At 41.1% G+C, this 22,217-nt stretch overlaps 1 protein-coding gene across 1 annotated transcript; it reads right to left on the bottom strand.

The window, feature by feature from the left end:
• Positions 1-1,006: 1,006 nt before the first annotated feature.
• On the bottom strand, positions 1,007-21,336 carry LOC129466759 (uncharacterized). The gene is made up of 5 exons (XM_063619955.1): positions 21,261-21,336; positions 20,859-20,942; positions 12,189-12,532; positions 11,402-11,908; positions 1,007-7,850 (listed from the first exon to the last, which is right to left on the bottom strand). Exons 1-5 carry the CDS (start codon positions 21,334-21,336, stop codon positions 7,731-7,733), a joined length of 1,131 nt encoding a protein of 376 aa, XP_063476025.1. The 3' UTR covers positions 1,007-7,730.
• Between the last annotated feature and the right edge of the window lie 881 nt (positions 21,337-22,217).

Genomic DNA, 22,217 nt, shown 5'->3' with positions numbered 1-22,217 from the left:
GATTACTCATATGCCTGAAGAAAACATTATATTTTATCTGTTCAGGGCATCAGGCCTCATCTTTCTTTGCCAATAGAATTTTAAAGATCCAGTAATAACTAATATTTTATGCTACCTATAACATACTGGTACATCTCATTTTACACCTTACATAGATTCACTTCAAATATGCAATCAGAGCTTACTATTTAAAGAAGTACCACTGTGAATTCTGTAACGAAATGCATTTACAGAATGTATTCATCGGTTATGAAAATCCTTACTGCCATTCATAGTAAAATCTGAGAGGTAGAGGTGAATCGTCTGAGATTCCCAAAGTTCCACTGGAGTTGACAAACCTTTAGGGTGGTTTGAGACCATACAGACAAGAAAGCAGCAGTCCCACAACACCCAAAACAAAGCAAAATAAGTCAACGACACAAATATTCTTATATCTATCCTTCCTTCCTCCCTTCTTCCCTCCTTCCTTCTCTCCTCTCCTTGCTATCATCCTTTCTCCCTTCCTTCCATCCTTTCTTCCTTCTTTTAACATCTATTTACTGAGCTCTTACTTGGCACTAGGAACCGTGGCAGGTACTGGGAGACTTTCTGCAGGGATTAGATCCAGCAGTAGAGGTGCAGATGATACGATAGGCTCATCTTCAACTGTACTGATTTTGTTAAATTGTTTTCCAAAGTGGTGATGTCAGTGAAATCCCCCATGAGCAGTGCATAAAATTTATTTGCTCTACATCCTCACCAATACTTGATCTCTGGTGAATGTAAAATCCTACTTTCTGATGGTTTTAATTTTGTGTTTCCCTGATCACTATGTTTATGGTTATTGGCCATCCAGGTTTTCTTTTCTGTCCACTGCCTGTTTATATCCTTTACCCATTTTTCTGTTGGGTTGTCTTTTCCTCATTGATTTATAGGGGTTCTTTATACACACTGTGTATAAGATTTTTTATATGTTTAAATCTCTTTCTCACTTTTCACTTCTTTAGGTATTGTTTAACATCAGAAATTTCTAATTTTTTTTTTTTTTTTTTTTTTTTTTTTTTGAGATGGAGTCTCGCTCTTTCACCCAGGCTGGAGTGCAGTGGCGTGATCTCGGCTCACTGCAGGCTCCACCCCCCGGGGTTCACGCCATTCTCTTGCCTCAGTCTCCTGCGCAGCTGGGACTACAGGCGCCCGCCACCACACCCGGCTAATTTTTTGTATTTTTAGTAGAGACGGGGTTTCACCGTATTAGCCAGGATAGTCTCGATCTCCTGACCTCGTGATCCGCCCGCCTCAGCCTCCCAAAGTGCTGGGATTACAGGCGTGAGCCACCGCGCCCGGCCAGAAATTTCTAATTTTAACACAGTCAAGTTTATCCATCTTTTTCTTTAATGTTTATATTTTTGTACATTGTTTAAGAAATTCTTAGGTATTCAAAGGTGATAAAAGATTTCCTTTTAGATGTTTAAAAATTATACTTTTCACATTTAGGTCTTCAACCTACCTGTGATTAATTTTTGTACATGGCATGACGTAGGGATATAATTTTACTTTTTCCCATATGGATAACTAGTTGTACCAGAATCCATTACTGAATCATCAAACTCTTCTATATTACCTCTTATATATAACAAGTTTCCACTTGTGTGTGGGTCTGTTTCCTGTCTTTTCTGTCCCATCGGCATATATGTCTATGCCTTTGCCATCACTACCCTTCCTTGATTACTATGGCTTCATAATAAGTCTTGAGATCTATTAATGTAAATATCTGTACCTTGGTCTTCTTCAAAATTATCTTAACTATTTTTGACTCTTTACTCTTTGTATAGAGTTTAGAACAGGCATGTTGAACTGCCACTATTACCATGGGTCTTTTATACTACAGATTATACAGCTGGATTTTTATATACAAAGGTTAATCAGAAAATACACAATCTGTTACTTGGGGCTCTGTTAATTGGCTACAAAGTTGTATACACAAATTCTAAAAATGCATGAACTTTGAGCACATTTTATGAATTAAGCACTGTGCAGGATACCTTGCATATATTAATTTAGATGGTCCTTCCAGTGATGTTGTAAGGTAGATAATATAACCCCAAATTTGCAGGTGAAGACACTGAAGATCAGAGAAGTTATTTGGAATGCCTAAGGAAGGTGTAGTAACCAGCAGTAAATGTTAAGGTAAAGATTCAATTCTAGATCTTTTCAGATTCCAAAGTTCTTGCTCGTTCTATAATATCACTTCAGACTACGCCAAAACCTTCTAGTTTAAAACAATAAACATAATGTGACTACTATTTGTATTGCATTTAGGTACTCTGCATTTAGGGATACTTATTTACAAACTGTCATTTGCCCATATGGTGAACAATTCAGTCATTTATTTGAAAGGCATTAAATGCCTATACTATACTAGGCACTGGGTACTCTTAAAAGCAGCTCAGAATTGACCTGAATGTCAAAACACTCTGAAAAAAAGTTAGAAAAGGTGAAAATGTCAAATTAGCTGGGGTTCAAGGTTCTCCAATTACTTCGAAAAGCTGCAGATGCACTACCATTAATTTTGCTTGAGGGTTGTTAATTCGTGTGTGTGTGTGTGTGTGGTCTGAGCTGAAAACCCAAAGAATTTTAAATCATTTCAAAAGATTCTCCAAGTTAGGACAAATTCACAGGTAGCTACTAATTTAGGTATTTCCCAATTTAGGCCACATCACATGTACTACACTGAGACAGTCACGTGGGAAAGGCTACCCGGCAAAACCCCTACGGGTCTGCACACTGGGGTGGAGCCACAGAAGTCTGCAGGGAGGAGCCTGGCCCCTCCTCCTTCTGGGTGAAACCTGGGATTCAGTCTGCAAGGCAGGAAGCCCAGGGGCAAGAAGCACACTCTCTGGCTTTGCTAAGAGTCTCCCTTTCCCCTTGTCTTCCTTTTCACCCAATAAAACCTTGCCTTAGTCACCCTTTAAATTGTCTGCGAGCCTAAATTTTCAATGCCCTGTGACAAGAACCCCATCTTCAGCTGAACTAACGAAAAGTCCCGCAACAACACTACATGTAATTAAGTGAGAAAAGGATGTCTTATAATTTTGAGACTGGTTAATCACATGGAAATTGTGAGGACACGTCTCTTTTTTTAATCAATAAAAGGTAAAAAGTCTGGTTCTCTTCCTATATTCTTTGGGTAGCACAGTATGTGGATCTCTGAGCTTTAGTTTCCCAGTTTGCAGAAAAGGAGAAAATTGTAATGTCCATCTCAAAAGATCATGATATTAAACATGTAATGCATTTGAAAAAGTACTTTATAAACCATAATGTATTAAGTGCATGTTAATTACTGTCAGATAAAAATTTAACAATCGAAACAACTGTTTCTAGAGCCTATGTATGAGCTAAAAAGTAGTTTGTACTCATTTCAGAATGGAAAAGACTCAGGGCAGGGAAATGAAAATTAAAGATTTCTAAACAAAAATAAGAACAAAACAACACAAGTTATTTCAAGTTTTCTTAAGAATCAGAATAAATATATTTGAGACAATAAAACTTCTCAGTGCCTTTTTACAGGTGACATCCTCCTTGTAAGGGACAGAAGAGTTATTACCTGATCAGCATCTTCCAAAGTTCAGGACCACTGAAACCATAATAGAAGAATCTTGGGAGCTAATGTCAAAGAATCAAGATTTTTTGCTATGCTTGTTTTAAGTCCAAACTTTAATGTGATTTTAATCTATTGCATATCCAATGAGGAATTTAACTGTGATAATACTGAAAAGAAATATTGGATGAGAAACAAGACAGGCCAAAACCCACACATCTCCTGGGGCCACTACTGACATGATTCTATGTCAATAGACTGGTTTTTAGCCAGAGGCTTTTCCGAGCATTCTGTCTTTCAGTTACAGATTGCAAACCATTGGAAATAAAATGCATCATCTTAAATTGCAAGAGCATGTAAAACAAAAAGTAGCAACAGCATTACAGAAATATGATTTACAGCTAAAAGGGTGTGATATTCTGATGCCTTTCTCCTTGCTTTTAGACTCCTGTAAGGTTCAGCAGGACCTTAACCCTAAATTAAGTGGCTTCATAAAACCTCTGATAGAAAACCATCTTGGACTGTCAGCAGGATATTTGTGGATTATCTTAAGTAATAATTAACAATCAACCATTGGATTCAATGACAAAAAATACTGAACCATCTCTTCCCCAGTTCCAGTATTGAAGTAGACTATGACTGAAAAATAAAATAAACAACATATTTTCTGAGCTGAAGCACAGAAAGTAAAATTCAAAAACCTGTCTTCATGACTACCACATTCAATGTGCCATTTGTGTGCTGTACCATGTCCTGGGGGGAGGGGGTGGTCAGGGCTGAAATCCAGCCTGTACTCCACTTGTCAGGCCCTGCACCCTGGGATGGGGCTGTGTCAGCCAGAAGGAAGAGAGGTCTTCTAAGCAAAAGGCTCCATGAGTCTGAAATGCTGCAACAGCACAAGGCTAATTGTCACAAAACCATTGTATAGACTAGCAGGCCCAGCCTGGCTGGCTCAATAGTGACTCTCTAAATGACTTATGGAAAATCACAACTTTTTCATTTCCTGCAAAGAAAGCCCTTCAAATTGTTAAACTACCAATGTTTGTCAATCCACACAAAAGACTACAGTCCATATCCTGCTGACGGGTAACACCAAGGGTCTTTCTCTAGAAATAGAAATAATAGAAACAACTGTTACACAACAAGGTCCTGGCCTTTCTTTAATCAATGGCATACACTCTGCCACACTTTCCTCACCTTCTTGTCCTCTAGCTTTAGCCACAGCTAGATGGAAGCTCTAGAAAACTTTTCACAAGAGAGAATTAATCCCAAAGATCATTTCCCTTTTAAATTTAACTAGCTGTTTGCTGCTTTAGCCATCACTTGATGTTAGCCTCTCTGACATGACAAAGACAAAATTTGAGATTTGTTTGTTTGTTTAAGCTAACACTTGCGAAGTACTTAACATATGCCAGGCATGGTTCTAAGTGCTTCCTTTACAAGTTCAGACTTAACTAAATCTTCATGAGTTATTATTTATCTTTCACATTCATGAAATTAAAGCACACGGCTAGTAAAAAGCAGAAGCAGAAATGAAACCAAACAGTCTGGATCCAGAGTCCATCATACCCAGACTGCTTTGCTGTAGGTACTGCCCTACAGCAAAACAGGTACCTCTGAAGAATATGTTTGCCAATATTCCCATTTAGTGTATAATGCCCTAGGTTACAGCCTTTGGCAAATAAATGGTGTTGTCCTTGATGCCAGATATCATACCTAAATTTTTAAAAATTTACTGTAGAGCAAAATAAAATCAAAAGAGCATACTAGGATGCAATATTCTCAAGTAAGACCAGCTAAGAAGGCTTCCATTGTATTCAGCAGAAAACATAATTTCTGCAGACAAATTTAAAATATTTGAAAGCAAAATGAAATGTTCACCTTTAGCTCTCCACTTTCTAGGGCCAAGTGAGGCAAAAATTCCATATTCCTAACAATAATATGAATTATCAAGGAAAACATTCATCATCTTTTCTCTTTAACTCTTTTTTGTAAATTTAAGTTACAAAGCGAAAAATTTCAAATCTTGCTTTTTTTAAACAAGGGAGGGAGCCTTTTAACCAGGACTTACTCATGAAATTTATGCTTCAGAATCACAATGACTATCACTGCAGCTTCATCAGTAAGAAGAAACTAGACTACTACTTCTTAGATATATATTTTCCTAATGTTTCTAAATGAAATTTCTGAGACAAAGGAACCTAATGATCATTAAACCAGTACTTCAAATGAACTTCTAATCATTGTCAAAGGCAAGTCTGTGTGATAATACATATATGTGTCTATAAATATGTATGTTTCATACGGTTATAATGAGTATCCTCTAACTTGAAACATACTGCAAATTATAGTCGACTTAGAATCAACTTTATGAAGTAACTAGGAATAACTAGTTAATTAACTAACTCTGGCTTCCCCCAAATTCTGAAAGCAGATTTTTAGCCTAATGGGTTAAAAACGTAAGTACTAGGTACTTGCTGAGAGCACATCTGGAATCACTTTATCTTGAAACTGTTGTATAATGAGGTGCTAACATAGCCAACTACAGCTTGCCCCCCACTGAAATGTGTGTGTGTGTGTCCTGGACTTAACCCTCTTCCAGTAGCAAGTTCAAATTCCAGAACAGCTTGTCCAAGGATCATGTTGGCAGGAATGTGCTTGTCTTGGAAACTTGTGGACCAAAATATGTTCATCCTTAAGAAAAGCACATCCTGAAGATAACAGTGACTGGCCAATCAGTGTTCTCATATCACAGAACTGTGGGTTCTCATTTTCTTATGCTCTTTCCAATATCCAGCCCATATTCAGCACTGCTTGTGTAACAAAAGGCAATAAGCAAGAAGTTGTAACAAATCCTAACAGCAAACAGACCAAGACTTGGGGAGTTGCAATCTGGGAAGCTGAGGGTCAATATTTCACAATGTCATTGATGAAGCCTGTGAATTTACCACAGATTTTATGGTTGTCAGTTCACAAACTTTCTCGTGAAAACAGACTTCTATAATAATAATAATTGGATTGACTAATTTCCATGACAGGACATGAGTAGAATGAAGAGGCAGATGATCTGGGTTCTACCTCCAATCCAGCCACTAATCAGCAATTCAACCAGCGATAAGTCATTTTCCTGTCTGGCCTCAGATGCATTCATCCATAAAAAAAGAAGAACTGTCAGATAATCTCTACAATCCTTTCCACTTTACATATATTTTATGACAAAAGTTTTTTACCTAACCTCAAATATGTGTATGTATGCTCATACACACACACACCCACACAGAGAGAGACAGAATGAATCCAAACAATCTATTGAAGCTTAAACCAGGCATGAAAATCCAGATGCTGCTGTACACTTTACAGACGATTCTTTAGTTATCATTTCTTCCACACACAAGAGTGTGGGGGGCTCACTGAGACAGGTCTTGAGTTCCCCTCACTTGTACATTTTAGTCTCTCTCATTTCCTCTTTTCTTAACCACTGTCACAACAAAAGAGGTACAGTATAGTGCGTAAGTTTGCAAAACTATAAAATGATATCATTCTTTGATTCTTCATTCTTCGATGCCATTCTCAACCTTTTGTACTTGGCGAAACATAGCTATTTTCACTTTAAATGTCATTTATATTAGCATATTGTGAGTTGGTTATCACTTTTAAATACACTGACTATCTTTTAAGTTTTTAGTCTTAATTTCTACTATAAATATCAACAGATATAGTCCACATAAACAAAACTCTTTGTGGTCCTCAATACTTTTTAAGACTGCAAGGGGGTTCTGAGACCAGAAAGTTTGAGAATTGCTAACATAGCAGTGAAGAGGACAAACCCCAGATCCAGCTGTCTAAGTTAAAATGGCACTTCTATCACTTCAGTGGTGTGACATTGAGTAGTTGCTTAGTCACACAGTTGTTCTGTGCCTCAGTTGGGGATAATAACGATAATAGTACTGACCCCATAGGGTCATCATAAGGCTTAAATGAACTGATATATGTACCATGTTTAGAAGTGTTGTGAGCCATGATTCTCTTTGGCGCTCTTCACCTACCTCCATTCCCCTGTGGTTTGCTTGGTTTGGTTTGATTTGGTCAGGTCTTACTACTGCTGCCTCTCCGTTTGACTGGCAAAGTGTGACTGGCACTGCTTCACCAGGAGCTAAAGGCATAGCTGCCTAGGCTCCTTCATAACCACAGCCACAAGTTCCCACTCCAGTGCTGCAGTATCCAGCTGTACTTTGAATTTGCCCTTCAGAGAGGCTCCATCAGCAAAAGACAACTGGAAAATCAAAGCAAGCAATGCTAAGTTTTTTAAAACCATGCTATGTCAGATGAATTAGAATGTAAAGTAGAAACTTTAGCCTTCGGAATAAATCAATGAGAGGAAGGAAGTAGAGAGAAAATGCAAGCAGTTACATTCATTCCTTAAAAGAAAAGGTGGTATTTGCCCAAGCTCCCTCCAATTTGAACTATGTTTTCACAGCCTTCCATCTCCTTTTTAAAATCTCTCTTCGACATCCCAGAGCAGCCTCCTCCCACCTGGCCAAGAACCCTCAGGCCATCAACTTGCTTAAAAAAATATGATGGCCCAGATCTGATCACGTGCACATGACTGATGGCCATTTGATCTTCCCAGGGAGTACTGAAGTTTTATGAGTATTATGATCATAATCCCTTGCATTTATATTAGTTTTCTTTCTAATCTATATTTTCACATAAATTTTTCTTTAATTCTTGGCACTCAGCATGCTATTATTCCTATTTAACAGTTTAAAAAACTGAGGCTCAGAGAAGCTAGCAAACTTGTCCTAAGTCCCAAAACTTTGAATCAACAGAACTGAAACTGGAGTATAAATGAAATGGGAAAATTTTTAACGACTGAAGAACTGGGGGAAATGCACACAGCAGGGAGGGGCAGGCATGCTGGGGGGAGGCGGAACTAAGCTATTTTTGTCAGGGGGTTACTTAAGCAAATCTGCTCTACTGTGGAAATAACCTCAACTAATTCTCCCAGAGTTTTACATAGCCTCTTTATTGCCTCCACAGCTCAAACTATAAATTCTCTAAGACTTATTTTTATTTTTTTATATACTAATTTGTTCATACAATGGATACCCAGGTGGTACTGTTCTTAGGAGGATTTTAAAGAAGGTACACCAAGTATGTTTTATATTTAACCTACGGCTGCTTCTCAAGAGTGTTTGTAAATTGGGAACTGTCTGTATTGCATGTGTGATGTCATTAAATATATATTTGGTCTGTCCAAAACTATCTGGCATTTGTCCTTTACCAACATTACTGAGTATTTTAGTTTCTCAATCATGCGAGCTTAAAAAGCACAGCCAAATCTAATGAATGTCAAACTTGTGTAGTGACTCAAGTTGATTTCAGTATGTTTAAACAGAAAAAAAATAAAACTCACAAAGGATCAACTGGAATGAGTATTCACTTTAAAGGAATGCAAAAAGGAATCCTTTTGAACCATTCATTCTCCTGAATATGCTTAAATGTGCATTAATTTAGGCACAACTGCTAAGGAAAACTGTTTATCATATATGAAATATTTTCTCATTAAAAATGGCAAAAACCGCAATTACTTTTGCACCAACCTAATAGCAGACACCTTGAATATGAGTGTAATGTTCTTTGTATGTAAGAATGCTAATGCTAAGCTATCTAAAGTATCTTCTTTTACCTGTTTTTTTTCCTTTGGTAACTTATCAGCCCTGTCCAATAATACTTCCTACAATAATGGAACTGTCAGTGCTGTCCATTTTTGAATGAATTAATAAAATCAATTTTATTTAAGTAGTCACATGTGGCTACTGAGCAATTAAAATGCCCTATTGAAGAACTTAATTGTCAATTTTATTAATTTTAATTCATTCAAATAGCCATGTGGCCAGTGGTTGTGTATTGGACAGAGCAGTTATCTCTTTCAGCCAAAAAAAAAAAAAAAAAATCCTATTATTTTATCATTCTATCATTGTGAGGCCAGAATTAAGGCTGTAGTTATTAAACCTCTAATTGGATGCTGAAATAAAGTTAGCTAACTGGACACACAATTTTAAAGAGGTTGTTTTTGTTCTTAATAAACATCAAAAAACTATTATGTGCAAAATAACATGTGGGTCAGTGGGATATACACAAACCAAGATTGAACAGACAGTTCCTGACGGGTACCTTGCTCTCCCAGTTTCTGCTAAATTCCAATTCAGTACATCCTAACAAGACATGGCTGATCAATTGTGTAAGCTCATGCTTTTAACAAGTATTGCTTAGCTCAATAACTCCCATAACTCTAGGACAAACAACTGTCCTGAGCCCTGGGGACACGCTGTTGCACTCTGTTGAGCCTGACAGAACGCCTGCTCTTCCAGGCACTTACTCTCCTAGGAAGCACAGCCAGGTGAACAGGCCACGAAAATACACCGTGGTCAGTACCACTACAGGGGCAGATCTTGGGTGCCACACGAACACACAAAAGGAGCTTCTAACCCAGTCCTGGCTAGACAGGGAAGGTTTCAAGTGCAGAAAGAAGGTTCCAGAAGGAAAAAACCAGTAGTATCTTGCTATCAAATCCATCCATTATTTAGGTTTCTTTGGGAAATTTCCTTTTCATTTGGCATTATGTCATCGTCCTTTCAAGGGTATTCACTTCTTGAATACATTTCAATCGATATATATTTATCGAACCCTGAAGACTAAAAAGCCTCATCGTCATTCTCCTGGAGGATCCACCATTTGCTCGGGGCTAAAGGTGTATGAAGACAAACCTTTCTCCTGAGAAAAAAAATAAGTTCTTGGGTCAAATATTTCAATCATCTACCCTGTAAGAAAAATGTAACACTGCCTTGGAATGCATGATTTCTTCATAAGACTTCCTTTTTAAAATTGTGTGTGGCTTTCTACCCAAACTAACTTTAAACATCCCTCCACAACAAAATTCAGGAAGGCCACTTTAATAAAAGGAGGGGGAAAAATCCCACCAAAATGTAAACTTAATATTTCAATACAATTAAATTTATTAATAAAGAATTTCTATTGCATAATGAACAAAGCATAAGATTTACCTGACAGTTTGGGGTCAAATTCCAGTTCCTCCTTAGAGAACGAATGGCCTTGGGCAAGTTATCTAACTTCTCCAAGCATCAGTTTCCTCATTTGTAAAAAGTGAATAATGGGGTAAGAATAGCCCCTACCTCAGAGTTGATGAGAGAAATGAATATGCACACATTTATAAAGACCTTAAAGTAGTGCGTACCCTAAGCCTTATATGAAGATTATTATTCTTACTAACTACAATAATTCTAATTGCAGAAATCCATGCGAAAACAATACACACAGTTCTGGCCAAAAGAAGTTAAAACAAATGTGAAAAATAAGCGACATCCAGAAACTTCAGCAGCTCCCTTCTGTCCTATGCCTCAAGGTACCAGAGAGGGAAAAAGACCCCCAGGAGAGTCTGTGAAGAAACCTGAACTGCAAACCCACCACGCTGTCTTCTCGGGAAAAGCAAGTTGGTTAAAGAAAGATGTGAACTCTATTTCAGGGTAGTATGTTTTTTTCATTTGCTTCCAAGACTTTGATTGAATGACTTGAGAGGAAAAGTTCACAATTACTAGAAAGAACCTAAAAGGACACGAGAGATGAAACGGTTGCAGTATTTTTGAAATAAATGTTTCCTTGCAAGAGCAGAGTCATGGGCGGGGTGTCTGTGTAATGTCTACTCAACACAGCCGAAGGGTAAGAGGAAATCTTGGTATGCCGACTTCTAAGTCTTAATAGGGAACCATACAGAACCAACTGCACGCCAAATCCCACGCTCACCGAAGCTTCAGGATTTTCTCGTGGGTCTGGGGGTTTAATCTGACAACTCCTAGAGCCTTCAGGACTTCCCGGGCACAGATAATGGGCCGCGACTGCACCCCCGCGTCCCTCCCCGGGGCGCAGGCTTTCCACAGCTACAGTTCTCCACGTCAGCAGACACGTACACAAGCGCGGGCAGCTGCCAACAGGGCGTGCCCGCTTCCCACCCTGCACTCTCCCAAGCAGGGCATCCCTGCACCGCCCAGCGCGTTCGCGAAAACTCCGCGGGGCCTCGAGGCGGCCCAGGATTAGCTCTGACGCTGTAGGGCTCTCTAGGTTTTCCACGACGCAGGCGAGCGTAGCTGGCGCGCACCCGACAGCCTCCCAGTTTGCCCAGGCTGGACTGGACGGGGCTTTGCTGGGCCCCCGACCCGACCCAGACACACCCGGGCGGCGGAGCCCAGGTACCTGCCAGCGCCTCCGCACCTCCTCGTCCCCTCTGCTTCCCCTCCTCCCTCTGCCCGAACCCTTCCCCCTTCCTCCCAGCCTCCCCCTCCTCCAACTCCTCCTCCCCCCGACCTCTGCTCCCCGGCTCGGCTCCAAGTCCGCGCGCGGGCTGGGGAGGCGGTGCCGAGTGAATCACCGTCACGTGGGTCGCGGGCGCGCAGAGGCGGGCTGCGCCTGGGCGGCCCTGGCGCTCGGAGCGTTAGTGGAAAATTTCCGGAGATCTACTGGGGCTGCGCACCGCAGGCCCCGCCCGCCGCCTCCCCGCTCCTTCGTCTCCCCACCTCCTTTTCCCCCTCCCTACTCCTTCTCCTTTTCCCTCTTCCCCCTCCGTTTTCCGGTCGCAGCCGGGCCGCGACACTGCGGAGGTTTCTTTCTCTCCCGGGAGCGGCGCTGCGCACGCCCCGCCCGCTGCAGCGCCCCAGGCTGGCGCCGCCAGAGCCGTTTGCCCTTGGGCAGCCAGCTCTCGCTTCCTTCGCGCCGCTCCAAGCCGCCACGCGGCCTTGCCCCCGACCTTGCGTGTAGCCGGCTGGTATCCTGAGAGGCCAGGAGCGGCGTCTTGGCGCCTCCGCCTTCGCCTCTGGGGCGCCGCACCCCCGCCCCCTAGCCCCGTCACCTCCGTTCCGCATTGAGTGAGACCCCCCACACCTCCGGGCGGAATGTGAGACAAAGGGAGAAGACGGTGACGATGGGCGTCTTGTCTTCTCGTTTAGAATTACTGCACCGCCGTTTAAACAAAGCACATGCACGGCCAATTGTGTTTTACCCACTCCCACTTAACCACTGAGAAAATAAACAAGCTGATTTCCCTATCCCATAACATTCTCCACTTCGTTTTCCCAACCACGAACAAAATTTATTCCTGAGACAGCAACTTTGAGGATTTCGTTGACCTCATCCATGTAGAAGTGACAAATGGTTACACAACAAAATTGTTTCACTCAAAGGGGGTTGTGTACGTGGTTCACCTCAATAAAACACATTTAACTGTTTCAGCAACTGTTTAGCCCTGGACTGTTGCCCGGGTTAATGTCGCTGAATGGGGTGGGGGGTTGAAAAGTGGCATTAGCGCCACGTGTCCCAAGACGAAGTGACATGGAACCGGAGGCCTTAATCAGTCACGAAGTGCCAACGATGTCAGCCAAAACAGTTGGAGTTTTATTGAGTAAAGATCTCAGAACCAAGCCCATATATTAAATGCTTCCCATCTAAGAACCAGAATTGCAGGTATGTTAATTTTAATAAATCCTTATTTCAGTATCTTAGCCCTGGGCAAAGAAATATCCGGAAACTGACTGAAGGCCAGGAATGTGGGTCCATCATGGCCTATGAGTGCTTTGGGTAGAACACATTCATTCAGTCACTGTCATTTCTCTTTAGACAAGAAGACACCTAACAAGTATTAAAATAAAGGTATTTTTTAATGATCCTATTTTGGAAAATTGTAAGGGTCTGAAATTTTTAATTTTTTAAAACAATGGAGCACTTCAATAAAACTTCTATTTTCTTTACTAAGAATATACACAGCTTGTTTTCTAGCTTAATTCTTGATTGTTGCTGTGACCTTACCACATTCCAAATAACCTTAAGCACGTATATGAGAATCGTATCTGTGATTTTGCTTTCACGTTTCACTTTCCAAGACACTTATTGGTAATTAGCAGGTGTCAGTTTACCTAGCCAAAGAACCATTGTCAATAAATCCTTCATCTCTCTGCCATTGTTTTCTTTCACGTTCATTGGCATATACTACACCTAGCAAAATAGACCATTCCAGGGTCAAATGAAAAGGCCAACAGATAAGTATCACAAGAAGGTCATTAGTCAAGCCGTTCTTTCCCCTCTTTTATTTGGGAAGGAGGTGGGAGAAACAGAGTTCTGATACTAGGTCCCTGGAAAGTTCTTCAGTCTTGACAGAATTGGGTATGTTTGTACTAAAGTATCTGTAAAACTATCTAAATATTTTTAAATTTGTTGTTGTTGTTTTGAGACGGAGTGTTGCTCTTGTCGCCCAGGCTGTGGTGCAATGACACGATCTCGGCTCACTGCAACCTCCACCTCCCAGGTTCAAGCAGTTCTCCTGCCTTGGCCTCCCAAGTAGCTGGGATTACAGGCGCCTGCCACCACACCCAGCTGGTTTTTGTATTTTTACTAGAGACAGGGTTTCACCATGTTGGCCAGGCTGATCTCAAACTCCTGACCTCAGGTGATCCGCCTGCCTCGACCTCCCAAAATGCTGAGATTACAGGCATGAGCCATCGTGCCCAGCCATATTTCTAAATTTTTTTAAGACTGAGTTTCTGTGGGCCCCTTAATTTTCTTTTTCTTGCTGAAAAATGAGGTATGCATTTACAAAATACTGATGCTTGCAAATATATGGATTTACAATATAATATATTTTTTAGGCATTACTATGTTTTCCAGTCCTGGCCAGTGGAATCTGAGACAACAATAACAGCATTTCCAGGAAATGTTATCTCTCAAAATAAAATTAACTCACAAAATGACACTCCTTTCTTTTGCAATGGATGTGGTCCTTCTGCCTATGACCCCTAAAACCACTGCAGCCAACATGTGACCATGATGGGAGAGATCCCCAGCACGTTGAAGAAAGCAAAGTGAAAATATAATGAGTTCTTTGTCTTGGAGGGAGGTATCAGGGCCAAGAATTAACCCCAGAACTGCACTCTCTACATACTTCTTATTATGTGAGATAGTGTCATTATTTAAGCCACTTTCAATTGCATATTGTGTTTACTGCCATAAAATGTTTTCTGGCTGGGCACAGTGGCTCATGCCTGTAATCCCAGCACTTTGAGAAGCTTATGCCCAGGAGTTTGAGATCACCCTGGGCAACTTGGCTGAAACCTTGTCTCTACAAAAAATTAGCCTAGCCAGACGTGGTGGCCTGTGCCTGTAGTCCCAGCTACCCAGGAGACTGAGGTGGGAGGATCACCTGAACCTGGGCTCTCTGATCACACTGCTGCATTCCAGCCTGGGCGACAGAGTGAGACCCTATCTCAAAGTAAAATAAAATAAAATAAAATTAAAATAAAATTCTTGCTGCTGACAACCTCTCTGTGGTATCCAGCCTCCAAAATGGCCCCCAGTGATGCTTACCTCCTGGTATTCACTCCCTTGTATAGTCCCCTTCTATGTTGAATCAGGGCTTGCCTTTGTGACTGATAGAATATGGTAGAAATGGTAAAATGTGACTTCCAAGGCTAGTTCATAAAGGCATTGCAGCTTCTGCCTTGCTCTCTCTTGGCTAACTTGCTCTGGGATAAGGCAGCTGCCATGTCATGAAGACATTCAGTCAGGTTGTGCAGATACCTTCTTGGAGAGGAAGCAACCAGCCAGCACCAACTTGCCAACATGTGAGTGACCTTGGAAGATCTTCCAGCCCCAGTCATGCCATCAGATGACTACAGCCCTCTCACAGCTGACTGCAACCTCATTAAAGACTTAAAGCCAGAACACCCAACAGAGCTGCTCTTGAATTCCTGATTCATAGACACTTTGAGAGATAATAAATTATTGTTGCTTTCAGACACTAAGTCTTGGAATAATTTGTTACATAGCAATTGATATCTAATAGAGTATCTGTCAACACCAGAAAAACATGCCAAAGTCAGCAAAGTGCTCCCAGAGTCCATACTGTTGCTTTAGACTTGAGAGCTATCTTACAAAGATTGAATACAACCGTTCATTTATCAAGCACGTTCCAGATATGATCCCAAAAATAAAATATACAAAATGATAAAAAGAAAAAAAGAGTTGAGACAAGAATTTCCTCAGGCACCTGGAAAGATTAGTATTAAAAATATGGAAATGCAACAACATGGATGAACCTCAAGAACATTATGCTAAGTGGAAAAAAGTCAGGCACAGAAAGACAAATCACATAATCTTATTTGTATGTGGAACCTAAAACACTCAAACTCATAGAAGTAAAGAATAGAATGATGGTTACCAAAGGCTGAGGGAGTGGAGGGGAGGAGGTTTGGGGAAATGTTGATCAAAAGATAACAAAATTCCAGTTAGGAGGAATGAGTTCAAGAGCTCTATTGTACAACATGGTGACTATAGTTAATAACAATGTATTGTATTTTGAAAATTGCTGATAGGTTTTACCTGTTCTCACCACAAAAAATAAGTATGTGAGGTAATACATATGTTATTTGGCTCGCTTTAACCACAGTGTATACATATTTCAAAACATCGTGTTGTACATGATAAATACAATTTTTATTAGCCAATTTTAAACATTTAATTATTCTCCAGTCTTCACTATGTAAGGAAAAAAATTAGGTTAAATACATAAGAAGCCAGGCACAGTGGCTCACGCCTGTAATCCCAGCACTTTGGGAGGCCAAGGCAGGCAGATCACGAGGTCAGGAGATCGAGACCATCCTGGCTAACACGGTGAAACCCCATCTCTACTCAAAATACAAAAAATTAGCTGGGCGTGGTGGCGGGCACCTGTAGTGCCAGCTACTCAGGAGGCTGAGGCAGGAGAATAGTGTGAGCCTGGGAGGCAGAGCTTGCAGTGAGCTGAGATCGCGGCACTGCACTCCAGCCTGGGTGACAGAGCGAGACTCCGTCTCTTAAAAAAAAGAAAGAAAAAAAAAACCAGGAAGAAAATATGGAAGTCATTGGAATAAGGGGAAGGGTGTGGTTCGAAGGGAGATGGAGGAAAGAAAAAGTAATTTCACTATCTCTCCACAATGCTAGTGTTCATACTTGAATTTTGAATAACACTGTCCTGAGACAAAGGAGTGAGGCTGTGTGCATAGCAAAGGAGCATTTAATTAGGTGAAACAAAGCCATTAGAAAGCAAGCCTTGGAATTCATCTTCATGCTTGTGTCTTACAAAAGACTGGGTCTGAAATGCCAGGCATGGTGGTGCATGTCTGTAATCCCAGCTATAGGGAGGCTGAGGCACAAGAATAGCTTGAACCCAGGAGACAGAGGTTGCAGTGAGCCAAGATGGTGCCACTGCACTCCAGCCTGGGAAACACAGTAAGAAAAGAAAGAGAGAAAGAGAGAGAAAGAGAAAAGAAAAGAAAAGAGAAAGGGAAAGAAAAGAAAGAAGAGAAAAGAAAAAAGAAAAGAAAAAGGGAGGGAGGGAGGGAAGGAAAAGACAAGACAAAAAAAAACTACTGTCTTTTCTACCATCAAGGCATTGCAACAAATATGGATTCAGAGTTTATTTTGTGCTAGACACTGAGGGAGAAAGTTGAAAGTACTAAATCAACAAGCACTTATTGAACACTTTTTATGTATCAGGCACTGTGTTAGGCACTGAAGATTCATTTAATAATGAGCCAAACCAGTCTTTTCCTCACGGGGTTAATGTTGCAGAAGATCATAAGCAAACAAATAAATAATGTGTTTTCACACATTGCACTAAAAAATAAAATAGGACAGTGGGGAATGGAGCTTGAGTCCAAGGAGCAACTTTTGCTGGAATGGACAAAGAAGATTTTTTTGAGTCAGTGACATTTAAGATAAGATCTAAATGATAAGAAGGGAGCTGCATAAAGATACAGTAGTTCTCCCTTATCTGCTTGAAATACATTTCAAGAGCCTCAGTGGATGCCTAAAACTGCGGATAGTACCAAACCCTTTATGTACTATTTTTTCAATCCGATTACCAATATGGCTACTAAATGACTCACAGAGAATGGACTGTGAGCACCACGAATGGAAACCCACACATGAGTTAGGCTATGATTCAGGAGATGTCTTGAGAGAGATGATAGTCTCACTAGGGCCAGAGCAATGCAGATGCTGAGAAGCAACAGAATTCTGAATATATGTGGAGGCAGAGCCCTCATGACTTGCTGATGGGTTGGTTATTTGAGGAAAAGGAGGACTCAAGATGGTTCCTTGATTTGGGGCCTGAGCTCCCTTATGAATCATGGTATTATTCTGACTTGGAAAGGTTCGAGGAAAAATAGTTTTGATAAAGAAATCAAGAGTTCTGCTTTAGGCAGTAAGGGATAGGATAGATGCCCTTTAGACATAACATATAATAGGTTTCTCCTGGTTCTTGAGAAACTCAAAACTATTTACCCTGCATTTATTCATTCAGCAAATGTATTGTCAGGAACTATTTCAGGTGCTGGAACTAGCAGTGATCAAAGCTGATTAAATCCCTGCCCTTGTGCGCTTACGTTCTAGTGAGGGAGACAAACAATGAAAAAGTAAATAAATAAACATATTTAACATAATTTCAGGTGGTGACCAGTACTACAAAGAAAAAAGTATTTAATTCATTTATATATTCAAAAAGTGCCTTATTTTTACAAGTAACTGGACTGGGTGTAATTAGCAAGAGGCTGCCCTGAAAAGACACTAACATCAAATCTAATATGTAGACAACAGGAAAAGAAGTGTCACCAAAAAAAAAGGATATTTATAAAGCACTAAGTTGAAAGTAAAGTGAGATCAGTTTCAAATGGGATCACCAAATAAAGAGGAGTTGATACAAGTTGTGATATTTAAGCTGGGCTTCAAAGGAAAGATATAATTTAAATATATAGTGGCAGGGAAAAGGAGGTATGAAGAACATTCTAAGTAGTAGAAATGGTTTAAATGGAAAACAGTTTATATTGAGAACACTGAGCAACATATATTGGCAAAAGCATAGGGTGTATGAAGGGGAATATATTGGTTATCTACTGCTGAGTAATAAAATGTGCCAAAATGGTGGCTTAAAACAATAAACATTTGTTATCACTTGTTCTGTGGGTCAGAAATCTGGGCTGAGCTTATCTGGTCCTCTGGCTAAGGTATTAGCTGGGACTATAGTCATTTCAAAGTTCAAATGGGTGGAATCTGCTTCCACACTTACTCATATGACTGTTGGCAGGCCACAAGTTCTACCTGATAGTTGCCAGAAACATCTATTCCTTGATATGTGGGCCTCTCCATAGGACAGCTCACAAGATGGCAGCTTGTTTCCTTCAAAGCAAATGAAGGAGAGAACCAGAGAAAGTGAACAAGAGAACAAGATAGAAGCCACAGTCTTTTTTTTTTTTTGAGAAGGAGTTTCACTCTTGTTGCCCAGGCTGGAGTTAAATGGCGTCAACTCGGCTCACCACAGTCTCCGCCTCCCAAGTTCGAGCCATTCTCCTGCCTCAGCTTCCCGAGTAGCTGGGATTATAGGCATGTGCCACCATGCCCAGCTAATTTTTGTATTTTTAGTAGAGATGGGATTTCGTCATGTTGGTCAGGCTGGTCTCAAACTCCTGACCTCAGGTGATCCACCCTCCTGGGCCTCCCAAAGTGCTGGGATTACAGGCAGGAGCCACCACGACCGGTCTGTCTTTTTGTAACCTAGCCTCAGAAGTGACATGCCATCACTTTTGCCAGATAGAAGTGCATCACTAGGTCCAGCCCATATTCAAGGGGTGGACATATTCATACAAATATGTATGAATACCAGCAGGTGGTGATTTATTGGGGCCTATCCTAGAAGCTGCCTACCACAAGGAATAATGGGAAATAAGATTGCAAATACAGGCTGGAACAGATCAAAGAAAGCCATAGAAGCTAATCTGCAAATGAAACTACACAGTTGGAAATGGAGGGTAGAGAAAAGCAGATTTTATGTGTAAGCCCACTTTTGGCAAATTGTAGTGCTGGATAAATAGAATTTTGAGGGTCATCTTAAAAACCAGTTGTTTAACAACAAGTAGAAAATGTCAACCAATGACAGCTTCCAGGAAACAGAACCACTCTATTTTATCAGGAAATAATGGTCAAAAAATTGTACAGAACATAGCTACCTACCTTCCATAAATAGTTCTAACAATCTTTCCTGACAATGCATTACTGAAAATCCAGAATTGATAACTGATATTTGTGACAGTTTTTCTGTCTTAGGACAGGAAATAAGTTTCAATTTCAGTAGCTTTCAAAATTCTTTGACTCCCCCCAAACCCACAGCAACAAATACATTTTAGATCAGCAGTCCCCAACCTTTTGGCAACAGGGACCGGTCTCATGGAAGACAATTTTTCCACAAATTTGGGGAAGATGGTAGGTAGGATGAAACTGTCCTACCTCAAGATTGTCAGGCATTAGATTCTCATAAGAAGTATGCAACCCAGATCCCTCACATGTGCAGGTCACAATAGGGTGCGTGCCCCTATGAGAATCTAATGCCACCACTGATCAGGCCAAATGCTGGCTGAACTGCCACTCACCTCGTGCTGTGCAGCCCAGTTCCTAACATGCTTCAAACTGGTACCAGTCTGCTGCCCAGGGGTTGGGGACCCCTGTTTTACATCACAACTCATAATACACACACACACATAATCACATATATATACATATGTACACATATATACACACATATATATACACATAATCAAGATAAAAGATTTACAGAATAATAGTACATATGGCATACTGATTTTTTAAAAAAAATTAATCTGTTCTACTTCATTGAAGAAAATACAAAGCTAGTAGTAATCCACTGAATTCATCACTATCCACCACTTGGTCCCATTCTGAAAGTTTAAAAAATGCTGCTCTTCTAGAACATTAGCTTAGAAATCAAACAAAATTATAGTGCACTGACCAATAGGTATTTGGCAATATCGTTTCCCAGAAATTGAATGAGGACACTGTGTCCAATGCATTCGAGCCCAAAGCATAACAGCAATTGCTCAGAGCACATCAGGCCTCAGTTGGAAGCCTGATGGAGTTAGCAGGCGTGCCTCAGTTTGGCCCTCGAAAAGACAAATCAAACTGGCAATAAAAACATGGAAGTTTCACCCCCACCCTTCTTTTTTTGTCATTTACTGTTCAAGTTCTGATCATACAGAGACTAGATCAATATTGCACCCCCCCCGGCCCCTGCCCCCCACTTTGCCCTCGGCTGTACAGGTATTGTGCTTCTCCTAAATATGTGTGGCAGTACAAACCACCAAAAAGTCCAAAAGACATGAGATTTACTTACAGTGCCACTTGCCACCCATAACTACGAACCCTGAGGGCCTCCTTAGCACCTTTAACCGGGCAGAGGAAATGACCAGAGATTCATCTGGAATGAAAAAGTGGTTTAAGGCCTTTTGATTGTTATTAGTTGAAACCTGATATAAAGAAACTTCCTGGGACTCCTCTCTACCCTACCACCACCAAGATAGTTGTGAAAAGAAGAGCTGATTGATTTTACTGGGGAATGTATGTGGAAGGAAGATAGTTTTTTCAGCCCTAATTGTGTGTCAAATTCCAAACCTGCCCCTGGAGAGTTCACAATCTCTTTGGGCAGATGATCCTACAAGTAGTCTGGAACGATTTTGAGTGCATGACAGCACGGGTTTTTAAAAGTCCGTCACCATATTGTTTTAGAAAATAGTACCTGCAAAAAGAGCAGAGTAGGGAGGGATTAAGGCATACGGGGCGCTTTCCTGAGGCTCAAAGACTAAGCCTTGCATGATAGCGGCATTTAAGGGGATGAGAGGAGGTTGGACACCAAAGCAAGAATGGCTATTATTTAAGACTGGCCTGAACAGAGTAGAAGGTTTGGGGTAGGGAACACAGGAGTGTGATGGGGGAAATCGGGACCTCGCTTGTCAATCATAAACACTGGTGCAGACGAGGGCACCCGAAGCCTCACGTGCGGCGGAAATAGGCAGTTGTATAGCTTTCCTCAGTAAAACATTGAAAGCAAAAACTGTGATCACACCCAACCCTTTCCTCTGTGCCCTGCCCAATTCTTCCCAAGTCCCCAAAAGGAAGAGAGCAGTAGGTCAAACTTGTTTATTCATTCATTCCATGAACATTTCTCTCTCCTAAGGGGTCTTTGTTTCCAGCAAGGGAGTGAGTCTTGCCTTTCCCGCAGCACCAATTTTTCCACAGCGAAGGGGCCCCCTAGTTGCCTGGCTCAGCAAGACCACATCACCATTGAAGGGAAAGGACCAGGCTCCGCAGAAAGCGCCTCAGACCCGCATTCAGACAAGGCAGTGCCTTTGCCGGGGGCGGCGGTGGTGGGATAATAGAAGCAACGTGTCAGCGAATGGAAAACTGGGGACTCCCAAACGACCTTAGGAGCGCCAGGCTCCCCACTGGGGCCTCTTTCTAAGGGGTCTGGCTTGCTGGCCAAAAGGTAGCCTTTCCGCTAGTCCGGTTTTCCATGGCCCTACAAAAAGCACATCCCGAAAAGGAGCTGCTTGCCGAACTCCGGCTAGTTTTGAAGAGTGAGAAAGCAGGTCTAGGTGGAAAAGAAAGAACAACAAACCATCAGGACAACGTTGCTGCCTTGGCCCAAGTTTGTGAGACAAAACCTCACTGTAAATCACAAAAATAACAATCAAGA

The sequence above is a fragment of the Symphalangus syndactylus genome, chromosome 17, assembly GCF_028878055.3.
Source record: "Symphalangus syndactylus isolate Jambi chromosome 17, NHGRI_mSymSyn1-v2.1_pri, whole genome shotgun sequence".
Lineage (NCBI taxonomy): Eukaryota > Metazoa > Chordata > Mammalia > Primates > Hylobatidae > Symphalangus > Symphalangus syndactylus.
Note: the sequence above shows the minus strand (reverse complement) of the source record. Positions and strands in the feature narration are given on the sequence as shown.